This window comes from Cervus canadensis, chromosome 31 (genome assembly GCF_019320065.1).
Source record: "Cervus canadensis isolate Bull #8, Minnesota chromosome 31, ASM1932006v1, whole genome shotgun sequence".
NCBI lineage: Eukaryota > Metazoa > Chordata > Mammalia > Artiodactyla > Cervidae > Cervus > Cervus canadensis.
Window position 1 is genome coordinate 18444297 of NC_057416.1, and position 16173 is coordinate 18460469.

Consider the following 16173-nt stretch of genomic DNA (forward strand, 5'->3'; position numbering starts at 1 on the left):
CTCCTCCATCAGAGGGTGAATTCTTTATCACTAGCCCCACCTGGGAGGCTCCTGGTGCATGAGAGTACACAGTCTTAAAAATCATTGAAGAGGCATGTGTGCAAAAACTTTTGAAAACTGCAAATCAGGTTAATCTTACTTGAACAACCTGAATCGCTGCTGGTGGAGATGGGGCAGCACCATGGTGTCAGACAAAGGGACAGTGCCTTGAACCATAGGGAAGCCCATTTCTCCTGCTTGGTGTCTAGCTCAGGGCAGGCTTTTGGAAGGAAGAGTTTGGAATCTTGGCTGAAGATATTCATAATACTGTTTTCTTATGAAGGGTTTTTTTTTTTTTGCTGGGAATCTTGGTGTTATTTCATCATTGCTGCCATCTGTGACTCAATTTAACTGTTATACTTGTGCTTTTTGTGTGTGGTTCTTACGAGTGAACCTTCTGTTATCTGGCATATTTGAGGGAAGGGCATCTGATAAATGGTTGTTAACAGTTAATATGTATTGCAAATGCACAATACTTTTAAAGACAACAAATTTCAATCTGGGAGTGTAGAGCTGGAAGGGCACTTGGATATAATTTAGTCACTGTCCCTATTTTAAACATGAAGAAACCAAAGCCTAAGGAAATAAACAAACTTAATGCCCATTATTTAATTTTCCTTGATTAACTTATAGGATTCCTCAAAAGAGCTTTATAGCTTTGGAATGTCATATTTATGTTGTAGTCAGAACACCGAGCCCTAAAGTTTTTTCATGCTTCATGTTAACTAAAAGAGCAGCTCTTGAGATGAAACTGCCTATGATGATATTAGAGTGTTTACATACCTGCCTTAGTTTTGTAAAACATAGGTATCTTTGGAATCCTGGATTATCTTCATTTTCAACCAAAGGTAAAACCCCTAACTTGATGCTCTAGAGGTGTTCAGAAGTCTCATACTTAAGTTCATGTCCTTTACTCCCTTTGAGGGAGGGTTGCTAGCAGGAGTTTGATAATTGCCATTTAGGACTTTTAGGACAGTTCTTGGTGATGGACTTGTAGCTGGGAAGGTGCTGGAGTTCACTATTTGAGTCTTTTCCTCCAGAGCACTCGTACTCACGTGCTCCTTGGTGGTCCACTTTAAATATGTTGGCTGGAAGAATAAATCTCTTACTTTTACTATGGCAACATTCAATGATTTTTATGAATAGTAGAGTTTAAACTTTACAAATATAATACTTCTAAACAGATGCAATGTCCCCTGTGAACAAAGAAGACAGAGAAGGCTTACTTGGAACTGGTTCAGTAGAATGACATTTAGCAAGCTTGGGCATTTATCTTGACTCCTCCAGAAAATGGTACAATGAAGGAATCATAACAAACTACCTGCAAATATGATCACATGTACATTGAAAGACTGCCTGTATTTTGCTTCTATAACACAGTTTATCTTGCAGTGTGTGAACTTAAATCTCCCTCCATGAGTGATTTTCTGTGGGGACTGGAGAACTCTGGCTGGTTGAGGCACATTAAGGCCATCATGGATGCAGGAGTCTTCATCGCAAAGGTACGCGATTGGAGAGAACACAGACTACGCGCAGAGCAGCCAGTGCATTGTGATACCGGATAGAGGTCTGGTTCCTTCCCATGAACTCCCCGTCCTAAGCTGGACGATACCTGATTCAGGGAGCTGGCTTTGCAGACCTCCGTGAAATCTGCCCTTTGAAGATGGGATTTTATGAAAGATAAGATGATGTTCAGTTGATAGTGTATCATCAAGGCAATCAACTGGTAAAATACTTTCAGAGTAATCTGAAAGTAGTCTTCAATTATGCTTGGTTCTGGATGGAGGAAAGAATTTATTTTATATTACTAATGATGTTTAATTTCCTTATGATCTTCATTTGAGCAAGAACAATAGTCAATTTGCTTTCAGAAATTAGGAAGTAGAGAAAAGAAAAAGGGAAATAACCATTCACATTAAAATTAATTACTTCTCCTTTTACATTCTGTAAAAAGAAAAATCAGTATTGGAAAATGAATGAATCAAACATTATAAATAATTCAGACACTAAGGAAAACTACAAAAATGAAAGTTTAAGTTATCCCCCCCACCAAAAAAAAAGTTATCCGGAAGCCTACCATCTAGGGAAAAACCTTAATATGGACGAACATTATTGTAGACATCTTTCTGTATATAGATAAGATAAACATAAATATTTTTCTAAAATTGGGACTATATTAATTTAAAATAACAGCATAAAATTTACTTTGCATTTAACGGAGAAAAAAGAAACTGACGTAAACTGGGAGGAATTATTGAGTTTTCACTATAAATGTTCTCCACCATAGAAATAATATTTCCTAAAAGATTCTTCTAAGGTTAAGAATAGAGATTATTAACAATAAATTAACAGATTAATGTTTTTAAAAACTGGAATATAATTGCTTTACAATGTTCTGTTAGTTTCTGCTGTGCGATGGAGGAAAGAATTTTCTCTGAAAGAGTACATCCAGAGGTGTCACCAGACTGACCCAGGCTCAAGGCTCCCATCTTAGCAAACAGCTCCCCCTTTTTCAGCAATGGCATAAGCAAACGTCATGTTCCTGAATCTGGCAGGTAGATTCCGTTCTGCCAGAGGAAGATTTTGCTGTAACTTTCATACAAGCTATTTTTGAAGGCATTGTCTATTTTGTTTAGTGTTTTGTTTTTTTTTTTTTTAATAAATCCCCCTCAGATTTATACCTGAAGACAAGCATATCTTTTCTGATGACATGGTATGCTTCCCTTTATTAGATAATTCATTATTTAACAAATATTTATTCAGTGCCAGGCATTTTTACTTGGCTCTTATTATCTCTAACTTCACAGTTTCCGTTTACAACTTTCCTTTTTGAGAATGATTGTGGCCAGCAGAAGCTCCAGAATTTCAATTGGAAAGGCTTGAGGTGGAAGCCGGGCGGGGCCCCGAGGGGCAGAAGGTAGGCTAGGAGACATTCGTATAGGAAGCCTGCTTGTATGATGTTCAGAAGCTGGGCTCCTGGCTTCCGGATATAAGGGAAGGGAAGTAATGCTTTGGTGACCAGCCCAAACTGCTCCTTGGCTCTGCCTTAACCAGATGGGTATGTGCATACTCAATAAATGCAGGAACAGGTTTGGGTATTGGTTTTTCTTTTTTGCCTGGAAATCTTTTCTTGATTCTGTGAGTACAAATCTAAACCTAATGCTGATGATTTTTCCTGTTGATTGCCCTCCTTTGTGACTCTTTGCCGATGCTGTTTCTCAGGCAGTTTCAGAGGAAGGGGCCAGCGTGCTTGTCCACTGTTCCGATGGCTGGGACAGGACCGCTCAGGTGTGCTCGGTGGCCAGCCTCCTCCTGGACCCTCACTACCGGACTCTGAAGGGCTTCATGGTGAGTGCGGCCGCCCGGGCAGGATGGACTTCTGGCAACGATTAGCAACTCTTCTTCCCTCCTCATCAATGTTATTTTTCTGTTAGTAGGTCAGCAGGATTAATTAAAGGGGAAAAGGTGAAATAAGCTTGGAATAAGATGAATTTCTGTGATTTGGGAGCCAATTCAAATCAATGGGCAAATATATACATTCAGCAGTTTGTAAAATAGTTTCTTACATCATTTATATTATATATGTTTCAAGTTTGATATATATTTTCAAGGTTGAGGTAACACAGGACTATAAGGCAGAAAACAGTTTTCAGAAAAAATATCTGGAGGAAAAAAACACTATAGGAAAGTGTTTTCACTTACTGCTTTTGCATTTCAAATAATCCTTCACAACTATGGATGAGAATATTGAAAATTTCAGTGTTTTGGGGTTCTTTCCTGAAATTTTGAGTACATACTCTCCTAGATCTAGCACCTTTTAGGTGTGCATCAGAACTTGATGTGTTGCTTCAATTGCAAGGTATCTGTGATATTTGTGTAGGTGTCTGGAAGGGTGAAGCTTTGGCTAAGCTGGGCCCATTTTCTTAGAATGATCTCAAGGACTTATTAGTGGCTGGGAGCTTATCTGGTTCCTGCCTCTTTTTTTTTTTTTTTTAAATTTTTGACTGACATTTAAAATTTTATTTATTTTTGGCTCTTCATTGCTGAGGGGTTGGTCTCCTTTACCCCATCCTTCACCACTGGCTCTTTTTGGTTCCTTCCCATTAAATTTATAGGTTGTCAAGGCAAAACTTCAACCAATCTTTTTTTTTTAAGAAAAGAGCTCTGACTGTTTTACAGCATTGGTGACATTGATGGTATTATCCTATATTATTCTTTTTTAAATTCCAGGCAATTTGAGTATAAACTTGTGTTACATCTCTGACTCCACAGCAGGGCTGTAACTTTCAATATACTTCAAACCCTCCTCATTCTAGAATTCTTCTAAAGTATATTAAAGATCACTGGAAAACATTCCTTAGTCTCTTGTAGAGAGGTTGGTATTTGATATACTGATAGGCAGCATGGAGTATTGACTGAGAGTTGGACTTGATGGGTTGTGATGGTTTCTGGAGCGAGGTTACCAGGTGGCATTGACCACTTTCTAACAGTGTGATCTTGGATGAGTAACCTCCTTGTTTTCCCTCTGTAAAATGACAGTAACACCTCCTCCCCCTCACCCCCATGAATGAGATGGTACATGAAGCAATATGAACAGTGCTCATCAAGAGCACTCTGGGTGATGTCAGTGCATCTTCCCACATCTACTCCTGCTTATTTCTCCTACAGATGACCTTCAGCTTTGCCCTCCGATGTGCACCTGTATATGGGTAGATAGTGTTCATTCATTTGCAGGTTACCTTGTGAATTATGCTCCAAGAACTTTTGAATCCTTCAGAATTATTGGTCTGGTCTCTTACTTTCCCTCATTTGCTTCTCTCCATGATATTTATGTTTTCTTATATAGGTATTAATTGAAAAGGACTGGATTTCCTTTGGTCATAAGTTTACTCACAGGTAAGAAGTGTTTTAAAATCTTGTGACTTTAAATTGTGAATTTAAGGTTGAGAATAAAAAAAAATTGTTTCTGAATTTCTCAATTGAGTGGGGAATAACAGCCTGTTTTCAAAACTGCCTTGGGTATCTTATTCAGAAAGTTAAATTTTTGTTATACATGTTGTATCACAGATAAAGAAGTTCTAACTTGAGAACTCTTGGTATTTACTGAGCAGAACTAACTGATGTTAAATTTTTCCAGACTAGACAAGAGAAGTTGGTTCATTCATTGACCGAGAATGGATGGGCTCTCTCTTCCTTCCACATGTATTTGATTTACTAGATTATTCCATTTTTCGAAGTGCAAATATTCCCTGTAAGCTACACACTGAGAAATGCCTGTAGAATAGTGTCTTTGATCTTCTACACTGGTAGTTAAATTAGGCTCATCCTACGGCGTGGGTCACAGGTGGGTCTGTACCAGGTGTCTCTGGGGAGCTGAGGTAGGCCAGCAGCCTGGGCTTTTGAGTCCAACAGGTCAAGCCTCAAATCCAGGCTGTGGCATTTACTCTGTGGATGAAGGCATCAGTGTTCTCTGAGTGTTGGTCTCCCATCTGTAAAAAGGGGAGCCTTTCCATATTCCCTGGGGTTATGGCAAGGCTTTTAAAACCCTGTATGGGACTAGCCTACTAGCCATCTGAGGGCTTTCAGTAAACAGAAGCTACTGGCCTTCTTTGGTTAGTGTGGACAGTAATGCCTGATGGGTGCTGTGCTGTCTTTAATCCCTAAATGTTATTAATACAGGTTGTAGCTGGTATGGCCTCATCTTTGGGGCTAAAATTTATATTTTAGGCAGCATGCTGATAATAATTTAGAGGCTTTGATACACACTTTTGATTGGTTGAATGTTTTCTTAAAATTCTAAATTTATGGAGCTGCTCATATTTATTTTTGTAGTTTTTGCATTTAGCATTAGTTTAGCATTTATTGTGGTGGTTTCCTGGATTTCTATTTCTATATTTTTCCAGGAAAGCACAATGATGCCTTAAGATCACATTGTTATTTTCAGTTTGGGGGGGTTCTACTGTCTGCTAGGCACCTAAGACCTCTGAGAGAGAGGATCTGGGGCAGGAAGAACATAGAAGTGGCTTAAGTGTGTGTTTTACGAGGAAAGAACCTATTGGGCAGCCCCTTTATAAAGTAACAAAGGTGAGTAGAACTGAACCCTTTGAAGGTTTCCAGACAGTTTCTAAAGTTTCCACCCTTGGAAAAACTACTAAACCAGTCCTTGCTCATTTTTATTCCTCAAGTTGACTATCCATCGCTTGAAAGATGAGGTTCTATATTGTTATTCTGATTTGATGGCACCCAAATCACCCTTCTGGATTCTTTCTAAAATTCACGTTAACAGTGTAGAAGGACTGGGCAGCTGTTTAAAAATAAACACAAACATAAGGAAGCAGATTTTGATGTACTTGTGAAAACAACAGAAGGGGAGATATAAAGGTATGAGGGAATCTGAGGTCACATGGAAATAAATAATTGACAAGCTTTAACAGTGCTTTAAAAATGGAAATACCCCTTGAAACTTGGAGAATCACAGTTTTTTAAAGCTATTTTTCTTCCTTATAAAACCATGCAGAAGTGAGAAACTCTAAAGTGGCTTAGGCATTTCTTTCCACTCTCCCATGGGTCACTAATTAAAATAAAGTGGAACAAGTTTTGGATGTTCTTTTAAAATCAGAATGAAAGATTGCTGCTTTTCCCTGTAAAGACTCCTGGAATTTTATCTCCAGCACTAACATTTTTCTTTTGTAATTATAACATAAATATGTCCCTTCTCTGTCCAGACTTTTTAATATAAAGTTTTTCTTGGCATTACAATTTAAAAAAGTTATGTTTTCCCACTTCTTTTGCATTCCAGTTTAAAGATAAGATCTGTTTAGGAATTAGGGTTGCTTTTATGATTGTTTTTGCTCTTATAGCTTTCTAATTAAGGGTGGGGGGGAACCTTGCTGTAAAATCTCTAATACTTTGTTTTACAGATACGGCAACCTAGATGGTGATCCCAGAGAAATCTCTCCAGTTATTGACCAGTTCCTTGAGTGCGTCTGGCAGTTAATGGAACAGTTTCCCTGTGCCTTTGAGTTCAACGAGAGGTTTTTGATTCACATTCAACATCACATCTATTCCTGCCAGTTTGGGAACTTCCTATGTAATAGCCAGAAAGAGAGACAAGAACTCAAGTAAGTGTTTTGGTGTTTAATTTTTATCTAAAGATTTTGTGACTGAGAGTTTCAGATGGCCGTTCACAATTTTGAAGACTGTTTTAGTTACACATCTTCACTGACAGAGTAATGATTTTTTTCCTGACATCACTTTAGAGGTTTAAAGCTATCAGCTGACAAAGACAGGCACAAGTCCATTTTGCCTAATTCCTGCCTAATGTCCACAGGTAGATAGGTAAATCTCACGCACTGATATGGAAAGGAAGCTTCTTGGGAGTCAGGGAAAGTGAATTTTGCATTGAAAAGGAAAAAGTTACACAGCTTTGGTGGATATACTCTCATAATAGTTGCAAATATAGTAGTCCCTCCTTATCCATGGTTCCACTTTCCACAATTTCAGTTATATGAAGCCAACTGTGGTCCAAGATTAGATGGAAGATTCCAGAAAAAAAATGATTCATAAGTTTTAGATTGTGGGCCTTTCTGAGTAGCATGATAAAATCTTGTACTCTCCCACTCCATCTTGCCCGGGATCACCTGTTACTTAGTAGCTGTCTCAGTTATCACAATGCTTGTGTTTCAGTAACCCTTGTTTTACTTAATAATAAAGTTCAACAGTAGCAATGCTAGCAATTCACATATTTTCTTATTATGCTTAATTTATAAATGAAACTTTATGATAGCCATGTATGTATAGGAAAACACGGTGTATACAGGGTTCACTACTATCCATAATTTCTGGCAACTACTTGGAGTCTTGGAACAAATACCCCATGGATAAGGGTGGACTACTATACTGCTTTAATTGAGAGGGGAAAAAATAGATGAAATGTGGACTTTTGAAAAAGTCAAAAGCTTAACAGTAAAGTGACTTAAAAACTGCAAATGAAAGAACATTTTTGAAATTCTTATAAAATTAATGTGGTATATATAAATATCAGATTTAATTTTGCAAATGATCAGTTCAAATAAAACTGACTCCAGTTTTATCCTGAGTGGAAAGAACATGACTTTTTCTAGTAGATACAATTCCTGATAAATGGTACATCCTGTAAGCTCACCTGTTTTCTTAGGTATTTTGTGATTCGTTGTCATAGATTAGCAAAAGGGACAAATGTCATAGGAATACAGTGACGATTAAATGAGAGAAAACATGTGAAGCATTTAAGTAGCACCCAGCAAACAATAACAATCCAGTGACTATTTGGGGGAAAATTTCAACAAAATGCACGTGGTTTTATTTTATACTCAGAGGGATTGGACATCTTAAGGCCAAGATATCCCCAGAGAGAAGGGGAGTTGAGACTCCTACAAGTGCTCTTTTGCTGCACCATGAAAACACAAAAGACTGTTCGTTTCCCTGCTAGAGAACAGGGAACCCTGATATAACAAGTTTTGATTCCTTTCCAGCTTTAACATGTCTATTATTTCTAAGAACCAAAGTAAGGCATTTTCAGGCTTATTTTCTTTATAATAGAATTCAAGAAAGAACATACTCTTTATGGGCTCACCTGTGGAAAAATCGGGCCGACTACTTGAATCCTCTGTTTAGAGCTGATCACAGTCAGACCTGGGGTGTCCTTCATCTCCCCACAGCGCCGTGCAACTTTATGTACAAGTATGTAAACCCCTGGGACCTCACTGGGTAGGGTTGTGCTTTAGATTCTGGCACTGTTTACCACATGGGGGCTGAAGGGTATGTAACACTAAGCTCCAAGGCATTTTTGCCTGTCTCCTGTCCCTCTCTTTCCCCTCTAAACATGGTATTCTCTTTAGAAGTTGATGTTTTGTAGTAATGATACGCTAACAATGTAAGTTTCACTTTTATTTAGAAGTGAAAGGAGGAGAGAGGGAAGAAGGACTGAATAAATCAAATGCCTGAGAAGTTAAATGTGGAGTCACAGGTTTAGTTAGTGGTCATAACACAGCTTACCTCTTTTGCTGCTGAATCAAATGGAACTACTGCCCTGTGGAAATAAATTCAAGATTGTCTATACTGGGATGGGAGAGCCTGGTGGTACCCAACAGGTGCTACTAGGTCTGTAGGCTCTCTTTTATCCTTGGGTTTTTTCCTCTGGGCTTGTATAATACAGAAGGGCGACTCAGAGGTCAGGAAAAAGACAAAATTACACAGACATCACCAAGAAACCACATTCCTTCTCCCTCCCTACCTCAGTACACTGGTTAGTGGCTTCCTGTCTCTAGAGCTTTCATTCTTACTGGGTTGGCCAAGAGGTTCGTTCTGTATGAATAAACCCAAACGAACTTTTTGGCCAACCCAATAATGACTTCAACCCAGTTATTTCCCCAGAATTCTATAGAATAATATTAATTCCATCACACTGAAAAAATGCCTCATGATTTGTGTGAACTAGCAGTTTTGAGAGCTGTTGAGATACAGAGCCTGCAGTCAACTGTATTGCAACTAATTTGTTAGCTCTAGCCACTCAACGGAGAAGGAAATGGCAACCCGCTCCAGTATTCTTGCTTAGAGTATCCCATGGACAGAGGAGCCTAGTGGGCTGCTGTCCATAGGGTCGCACAGAGTCGGGCATGACTGAATCGACTTAGCATGCATGCATGCACTGGAGAAGGAAATGGCAACCCACTCCAGTGTTCTTGCCTGGAGAATCCCAGAGACAGAGGATCCTGGTGGGCTGCCGTCTATGGGGTCACACAGAGTCGGACACGACTGAAGTGACTTAGCAGCAGCAGCCACTCAACACATACATTACTGAGGCTCAAGCACTGTTCTAGGCACTGTGGATAAATCAATGAATGACACCAAGTCCCTGCTCTCAAAGTACTTTACTCAGTAAATCTATAGGTATCCTTATGATACTATTTACAGGCATACTTCTGAAATAATGTGGGTTTGGTTCCTGGCCACTGTGATAGTGAACATTGCAATAAATTGAGTCACAATTTTTCAGTTTCTTAGTGCATACAAAAGTTCTATTCACACTATACTGTAGTCAGTTAGGTGTGTAATAGTACTATGTCTAAAAAACAATCTAACAATGTTAGATACCTTAATTTAAAAATACATTGTTTAAAGAAAATACTAACCTAATGCTAGCCTTCAGTGAGTAGTACTAGTAGTAACATCAAAGATCACTGATAACCATAAAAAATGAAAAATCTTGAAATATTCTGAGAATTAACAAAATGTGACACAGAGACACAAAGTGAGCAAATGCTGTTAGAAAAACTGTGCTGATAGACTTGGTATAGACCTTCACGCTGTAAAAATGCAGTCTCTGCAAAGTGCAATAAAACAAGGTAGATCTGTATTTTTATTTGCATTCCAGTATGCTTTACTGTATAGTATAAAAAAGGGAGGATTTGTTGCAAATATAAGTTATCTTAGTGGCTGTCATTTAAAAAACCACAAATTTAAAAGATTCCTTTGTGGCTGAAAGATTCTAATGGTGATATAAACACTAATTTTCCAAGTTGACTTCCTAACTAAGTCAACTTCTTAAGCCAAAAAAAGAAAGAAAATGGTAAATGTACTACTACAATCTATTTTAGAAAAATATATTTTGTGCCTTTTAATTCAGTCCCATCTATTCAAGTAGATTCTTCATGAATTTACTCTCCCCAAAAGAAGTTGATTGATTCAAGAAAATGAAAACATTAACATGAAATTATTACCTTAGTGAGTGGCTTTTTTGACCCTGTACTTCGCATTTGGTTATTACTAGGACTATGGTTTGAAAGATACCTTGGAAGACTCAAGAATGTGATTGTACAGACTGTGACATGGTTTCATGAAGCTCTGCTGTCCTCTGCAGGTTTTGGAATGGAATGTATAATCGCTTTGAGAAGGGACTGCAGCCTAGACAATCAGTCACAGATTACCTCATGGCTGTGAAGGAGGAGACTCAGCAGCTGGAGGAAGAACTCGAGGCCCTGGAAGAAGTAAGACACTTGCTCTTGCTCACCTTATTTGCTGACTATTGCTGCTCTGGGAAAAGCCTCTCATGACTCAGGATGTGTGAAATGCAGCAACACAGCCATTTCATATTTTTGTGCTCAGTTGCATCCAACTCTTTGTGACCCCATGGACTGTATGTAGTCTGCCAGGCTCCTCTGTCCGTGGGATTTCCCAGGCAAGAATACTGGAGCAGGCTGGCATTTCCTCCAAGGGATCTTCCTGACCTAGGGGTCGAACCTGCATCTTTTTGTGTCTCCTATATTGGCGGGTGGATTCTTTTCCACTGTGCTACCTGGAAAGTTCTTTCATATTTTTAGCCAGAAGGTAACCTGAAACACAATCCTACCAGGTGAGCAGTCAGATCGTCAAAGCCCAGACCTACACCCTTGATGCATTTCAGATATCTGGTTTGGCTCACTTCCATAGTTTGCTTTGGGGATGATGAAGATATTAGGAAACGAGATAGTGGTGAATGGTTGCCTAGCCTTGGGAATATACTTAAAAAAAAAAACAACAAAAAACAACTGAACTGTATACTTTACGAGAGTGATCTATTTCTATCTTAATTTTAGAAATTAGATAATAAAAACTTCATTCCTGATTTTTAAAAAAATGTACTTTCGGTTCACAGGAGGAAAATCATTACGTAAAACCATACAGGTACAGAAAGAAGGATGACTACTCTTTGCCAGGTGCTTTACCTAGGCTGCGTTTTCTGCCATCCTTACAGAGTGCCATCCTTACATTAGGAAGAGAGCCAGCCTCACAGAATCTAATTATTTTGTGCAGAGTCTTAAAGTCTAGCTTTGAAACCAAGTCCATCTAAATCCCATTTTCTTAACATTTTACCCAGCCAGGAGATAATGAACACTAAAAGGCAGGCATATACCAAAAAGGGTACATTATTTATGACTGTTCCCTGAAACTTTGGTTTCTTTTCTAGAGGCTGGAAAAAATTCAGAAAGTGCAGTTAAGTCGCACTAAGGTGAGGAGTAAGCAGAGTGAGCCCAGCAAACACTCAGGGTTTTCTACCTCGGACAACAGCACAGCCAACACGCCTCAGGATTACAGCGGCAATGTGAAGTCCTTCCCATCCAGGAGCCCTTCCCAGGGCGATGAGGATTCTGCTCTGATCCTCACCCAAGACAATCTGAAAAGTTCAGACCCAGACCTGTCCGCCAACAGTGACCAAGAGTCGGGGGTGGAGGATCTGAACTGCCGCTCCCCTAGTGGTGGGGAGTGTGTGCCGAGCGAGGACAGTGGCAAGGACCGGGATTCCGACGAAGCCGTGTTTCTCACCGCCTGAGGCTCCCCCGCCACGGAGTTCCCAAGTAAAGGACACACAGGAACACTTTCCAAAAATAAGGGAACCGTGCAATCTCAAATAAAAACAGCCCAAGAAATGGTACGGGTTGTCGAGAATTATAAAATGTAGCGACGAAAAGGAAAAAAGTCCAACTTTTAGTTCCTTTAGGTGTTGATGAACAGGAAACAGCCATTTCTTTTATCAAGCAAATATAAGGAAAATTGTTCCCCATTCTAGACTATGGAGGTTTTATTCACTACAGAGCAATGACCTCTGCCATCACCCGAGGTTATCAGTTCACATCTTCCTTGCCTGCAGCTGCTCAAAGTGCCCTGACCACGTTCCTTCACACCTATCATCTTCAATCTTTCGTTTCATTTCCAGATGAGTATTTTGTTTCCTCAAATATTTGACACTTCCTTCCTTCTTGACTCTGTTATCAGGATTTTGGTTAATAGATACATTTCTGTAACAGACAAGCTTTGTAATTCTGCTTAAGCTTAGTGTTCAGATTTAATGATCACTTTTAACTTTTCCTTAGAGATAATGTATTTTGAACTGTTGAAATAGTTTTGTTGCCTTTACCTGGAATTTCATATTTCTATTTAAAAAATGCTAAAACTTACCACGCACTTTTCTCTAATACCAGTCTAATACCCAATAAAGTAGAAACAACATTTATGCTCTAGTTCTTAAACATGATTTTGGATCACATTAGCTTCTTAAAAACAACCTTTTATTACTGGTTCCGGAGACTACATTACCAAGACAAGGGGGTCAGCGCCAAGCCTGATCCCAGAAGTGTAACTGTATAAAGGTACGGGGTACCACTTCAGTGAAGGAAGCAGCTCACCGAAGAGCTAGACAACACTGCTGTCAAGTCTACTTAACTAGGGGAATATGTTTTGTCACCTGTCACTTCATAAGCTGTGTTAACAGGGTTAAGTCAACACTGTACCTGTGGAGCCCATGCAGTAGTCTCAACCATCGGCTCTGTTCATCTGCAGGGTCGCGTCGGCGGTGGAGTCTGAGCAGGGAGTCTTCGAGGGAACAGCACTGCCTCACTCACTGAGCTCCCACGAGGGAGCTTTGCTGACTCTGGAATCTGGTCTGTCCCCACCCAGGCACAAGAGCTAAGCCTCGGCCTTTCCTGCTGCAGATTGTGGCTTCTGACCCCTCCTGACCAGGGAGGAGAATCCTCCCATTGAGGAGAATTTGGGAGGTGCCTGAAATGGGCCTTCGCGGTCCTTCCCAGGTGGGAGCCAGAGCCCCACTCACTGGGAAGCATGGCCCCCAGCCCCATCAGACAGGAAAACCTGGCGAGAACACCCAGAAGCTGCGCACCGCAGCAGATCTTGAGTGGAGAACTGGGTGGGCAGAGCTGATTGTCCTGACAGCAAAGCCAACGGCTCTAACTGGCCAGGGAACTTGGGGCGTGGGTCAATGTGAGACCACAGACATAGCATTAGTGATTTTCAAGCTGCTGCTCCTGCTGTGCTTGGGCAGGGAAACCAATCTGTAGCTGCACTTGGTGCTGCAAACAGCCATCAGCCTCTGCCCCTGACCAGCGAGCTCTCCCAGAACACGTGGGAAGCCGCACAACCCATCCGACAGCCCCGCTGACAGCGGCAGCTGAACAGAGAGCACAGCCCACGGCCAAACCTGTCTGCAGAGTGAAACTGGTCGCCAGCACCTTCCGCGGACACTCCTGCCTGACTCAGGTCCCCAAACAATGAGCTGTGCAGGCCCTGCATCCCACCCTGCTGCCCCACTTAATGCTGAGTACAGCATCCAGTCCACAGAATCCACCGCAGAATCCATCCCACAGCCTCACCTGAGTGGGTGGGAACCAAGCCAGCTGTCCTACCCAGCTGTCTCAGCCTGTGACCCTCCACTCCGCTTCAGGGCTCAGATGCCTCACCCAAAAAGAGGCCACCTAGATACACAAAGCAAAATCCAGCAGAGCTAAAAGGAGAAATAATGGGGACTTTAACACTCCACTCTATAGACAATGGATAGATGATCCAAAGAGAATCATAAGGAAACAGGAAATATGAACCAAATGTATACTAATATCTCACTCTGGATGATATATTTTTAAATTGGATTAAAGATAAATGATACCATTAAAAGTGGGCAAAAGACTTAGACATTTCTTCAAAGATATATGAAAAGGTCAACAGGTACATGAAAAGATGCTAAAAATCACTATCTTTAGGGAAATGCAAATCGAAACCAAACCTCATGTCTGGCAGGATGGCCAACATCAAAAAGATAAATGATACGAAATGTTGGTGATAATGTGAATTAAAGAGAACGCTTGTGTACTGCTGATGGGATCATAAACAGGTAAAGTCACTATGGAAAACAGTACGGTGGACCCTCAAGAAATTAAAAATAGAACTACTGTATGATCCAGCATACAGACCCACTTCTGGGAATACATACAAAGAAAAGGAAAACATTAACTTGAAAAGATACCTGTACCCCTTCATGTTCACAGCAGCATTGTTTTAAAATAGCCAAGACATGGAAACAGCTGTCCACCAACAGATGAATGAATAAAGCAGCACACACACCACGGAATAGCATCCAGACGCAAAAAGAGAAAATGCTGCCTTTGCAACAATATGAATGGACCTTGAGGGAATTATGCTAGAAATAAATCAGAGGAAAACAAATACTATATGATTTCACTTATATGTGTACTCTTAAAAAAAAAAAAACCCCAAACCACCAAAGGTACAGAAAAAGATCAGATTTGTGGTTAACCCAGCATGAGGGTTTGGGCAGTGGGTGGCTGGGGAATTGAAGAAAGGTGGTCAAGAGCAACAACTTTCTGCATTAGATAATACCTTATTAATGATTCTTAGGGTATAGTTGTAATGGCTTTTATATTTTTATAACTCCATACCACTCTTGCAGTTGAGTATCAACTCTTAGAAACTTCTTTGCCTAGTATTAAGGATGAGAATTTAATTTCTTCCATCTGGCAGTATACATCTACAAAAATAAATAACAAATTTTTAAAAAATGACATAGTAACTATACCAAACAGAACTATGCATTTATTTGAAAAGCAAATAATATAAATATTTGTTATGTTAAAATTTAGTTCTTTAATGTGATATCTTTCATATCAGACACCAACTTTTTTCCAGCCTCCACCATTTTACAAAACATTATAATTTCAGCATATGTTCATTTAGACTACTTACTAGAAGTTAACCTAACACTGAAATTTAAAGTTTCTGTTTATTGCTTATCAAGTCGTTATTGTGTGGCATGGAGCCTTAAAAAAGCATGGCCAATCCGACTAGACTAAAATCTCTAACAGTAAATTCTCATTTTAAATCAAACATCAATCAGAAAGTGTTTTCTTTAGAGCAGTTGGTTTAAACCAATGTAAAACTGACTCAAGACAGATTACTTCCCCACTGGTAATATTTAGAGCTCAAGTGATTTATTATTTAGTGATTTTCAGGAAAATTTAATGATATGAAATAGGTAAGCATTTTGATCATGACTCTACAATCAACAAAGGAACTTTTTTAGAGTAAAGGAACATAAAAAGAAGGAAAACCCTGGCATGAGGTTTCTATTTAAAAGCACAAGATTAGTTTACTTGCTTTCCCTAAAAATAAATCTGAGCTGTCCTTCAATTTAAACATATATGAATTATGATCAGACTTACCTGTCAGACAATCTCTATTCCAATATAAATTTCCTAGTATAGATTATTCCTAGAAAATCTTTCAACTTTGAAACATTATGTCTGGCATGTA

At 39.6% G+C, this 16173-nt stretch overlaps 1 protein-coding gene across 1 annotated transcript in view; it reads left to right on the top strand.

Moving 5' to 3' along the window:
- Nucleotides 1–13069, top strand: part of MTMR7 (myotubularin related protein 7) — a 96159-nt gene extending 83090 nt beyond the window's left edge. Inside the window, exons 8-14 of the mRNA XM_043454451.1 lie at nt 1432–1541; nt 3262–3387; nt 4886–4935; nt 6960–7160; nt 8620–8760; nt 10940–11066; nt 12026–13069. Of these exons, the coding sequence (XP_043310386.1) occupies nt 1432–1541; nt 3262–3387; nt 4886–4935; nt 6960–7160; nt 8620–8760; nt 10940–11066; nt 12026–12388 (1118 nt within the window). The 3' untranslated portion in view covers nt 12389–13069. The remainder of the gene's footprint in view (nt 1–1431; nt 1542–3261; nt 3388–4885; nt 4936–6959; nt 7161–8619; nt 8761–10939; nt 11067–12025) is intronic.
- Nucleotides 13070–16173: the final 3104 nt, after the last annotated feature.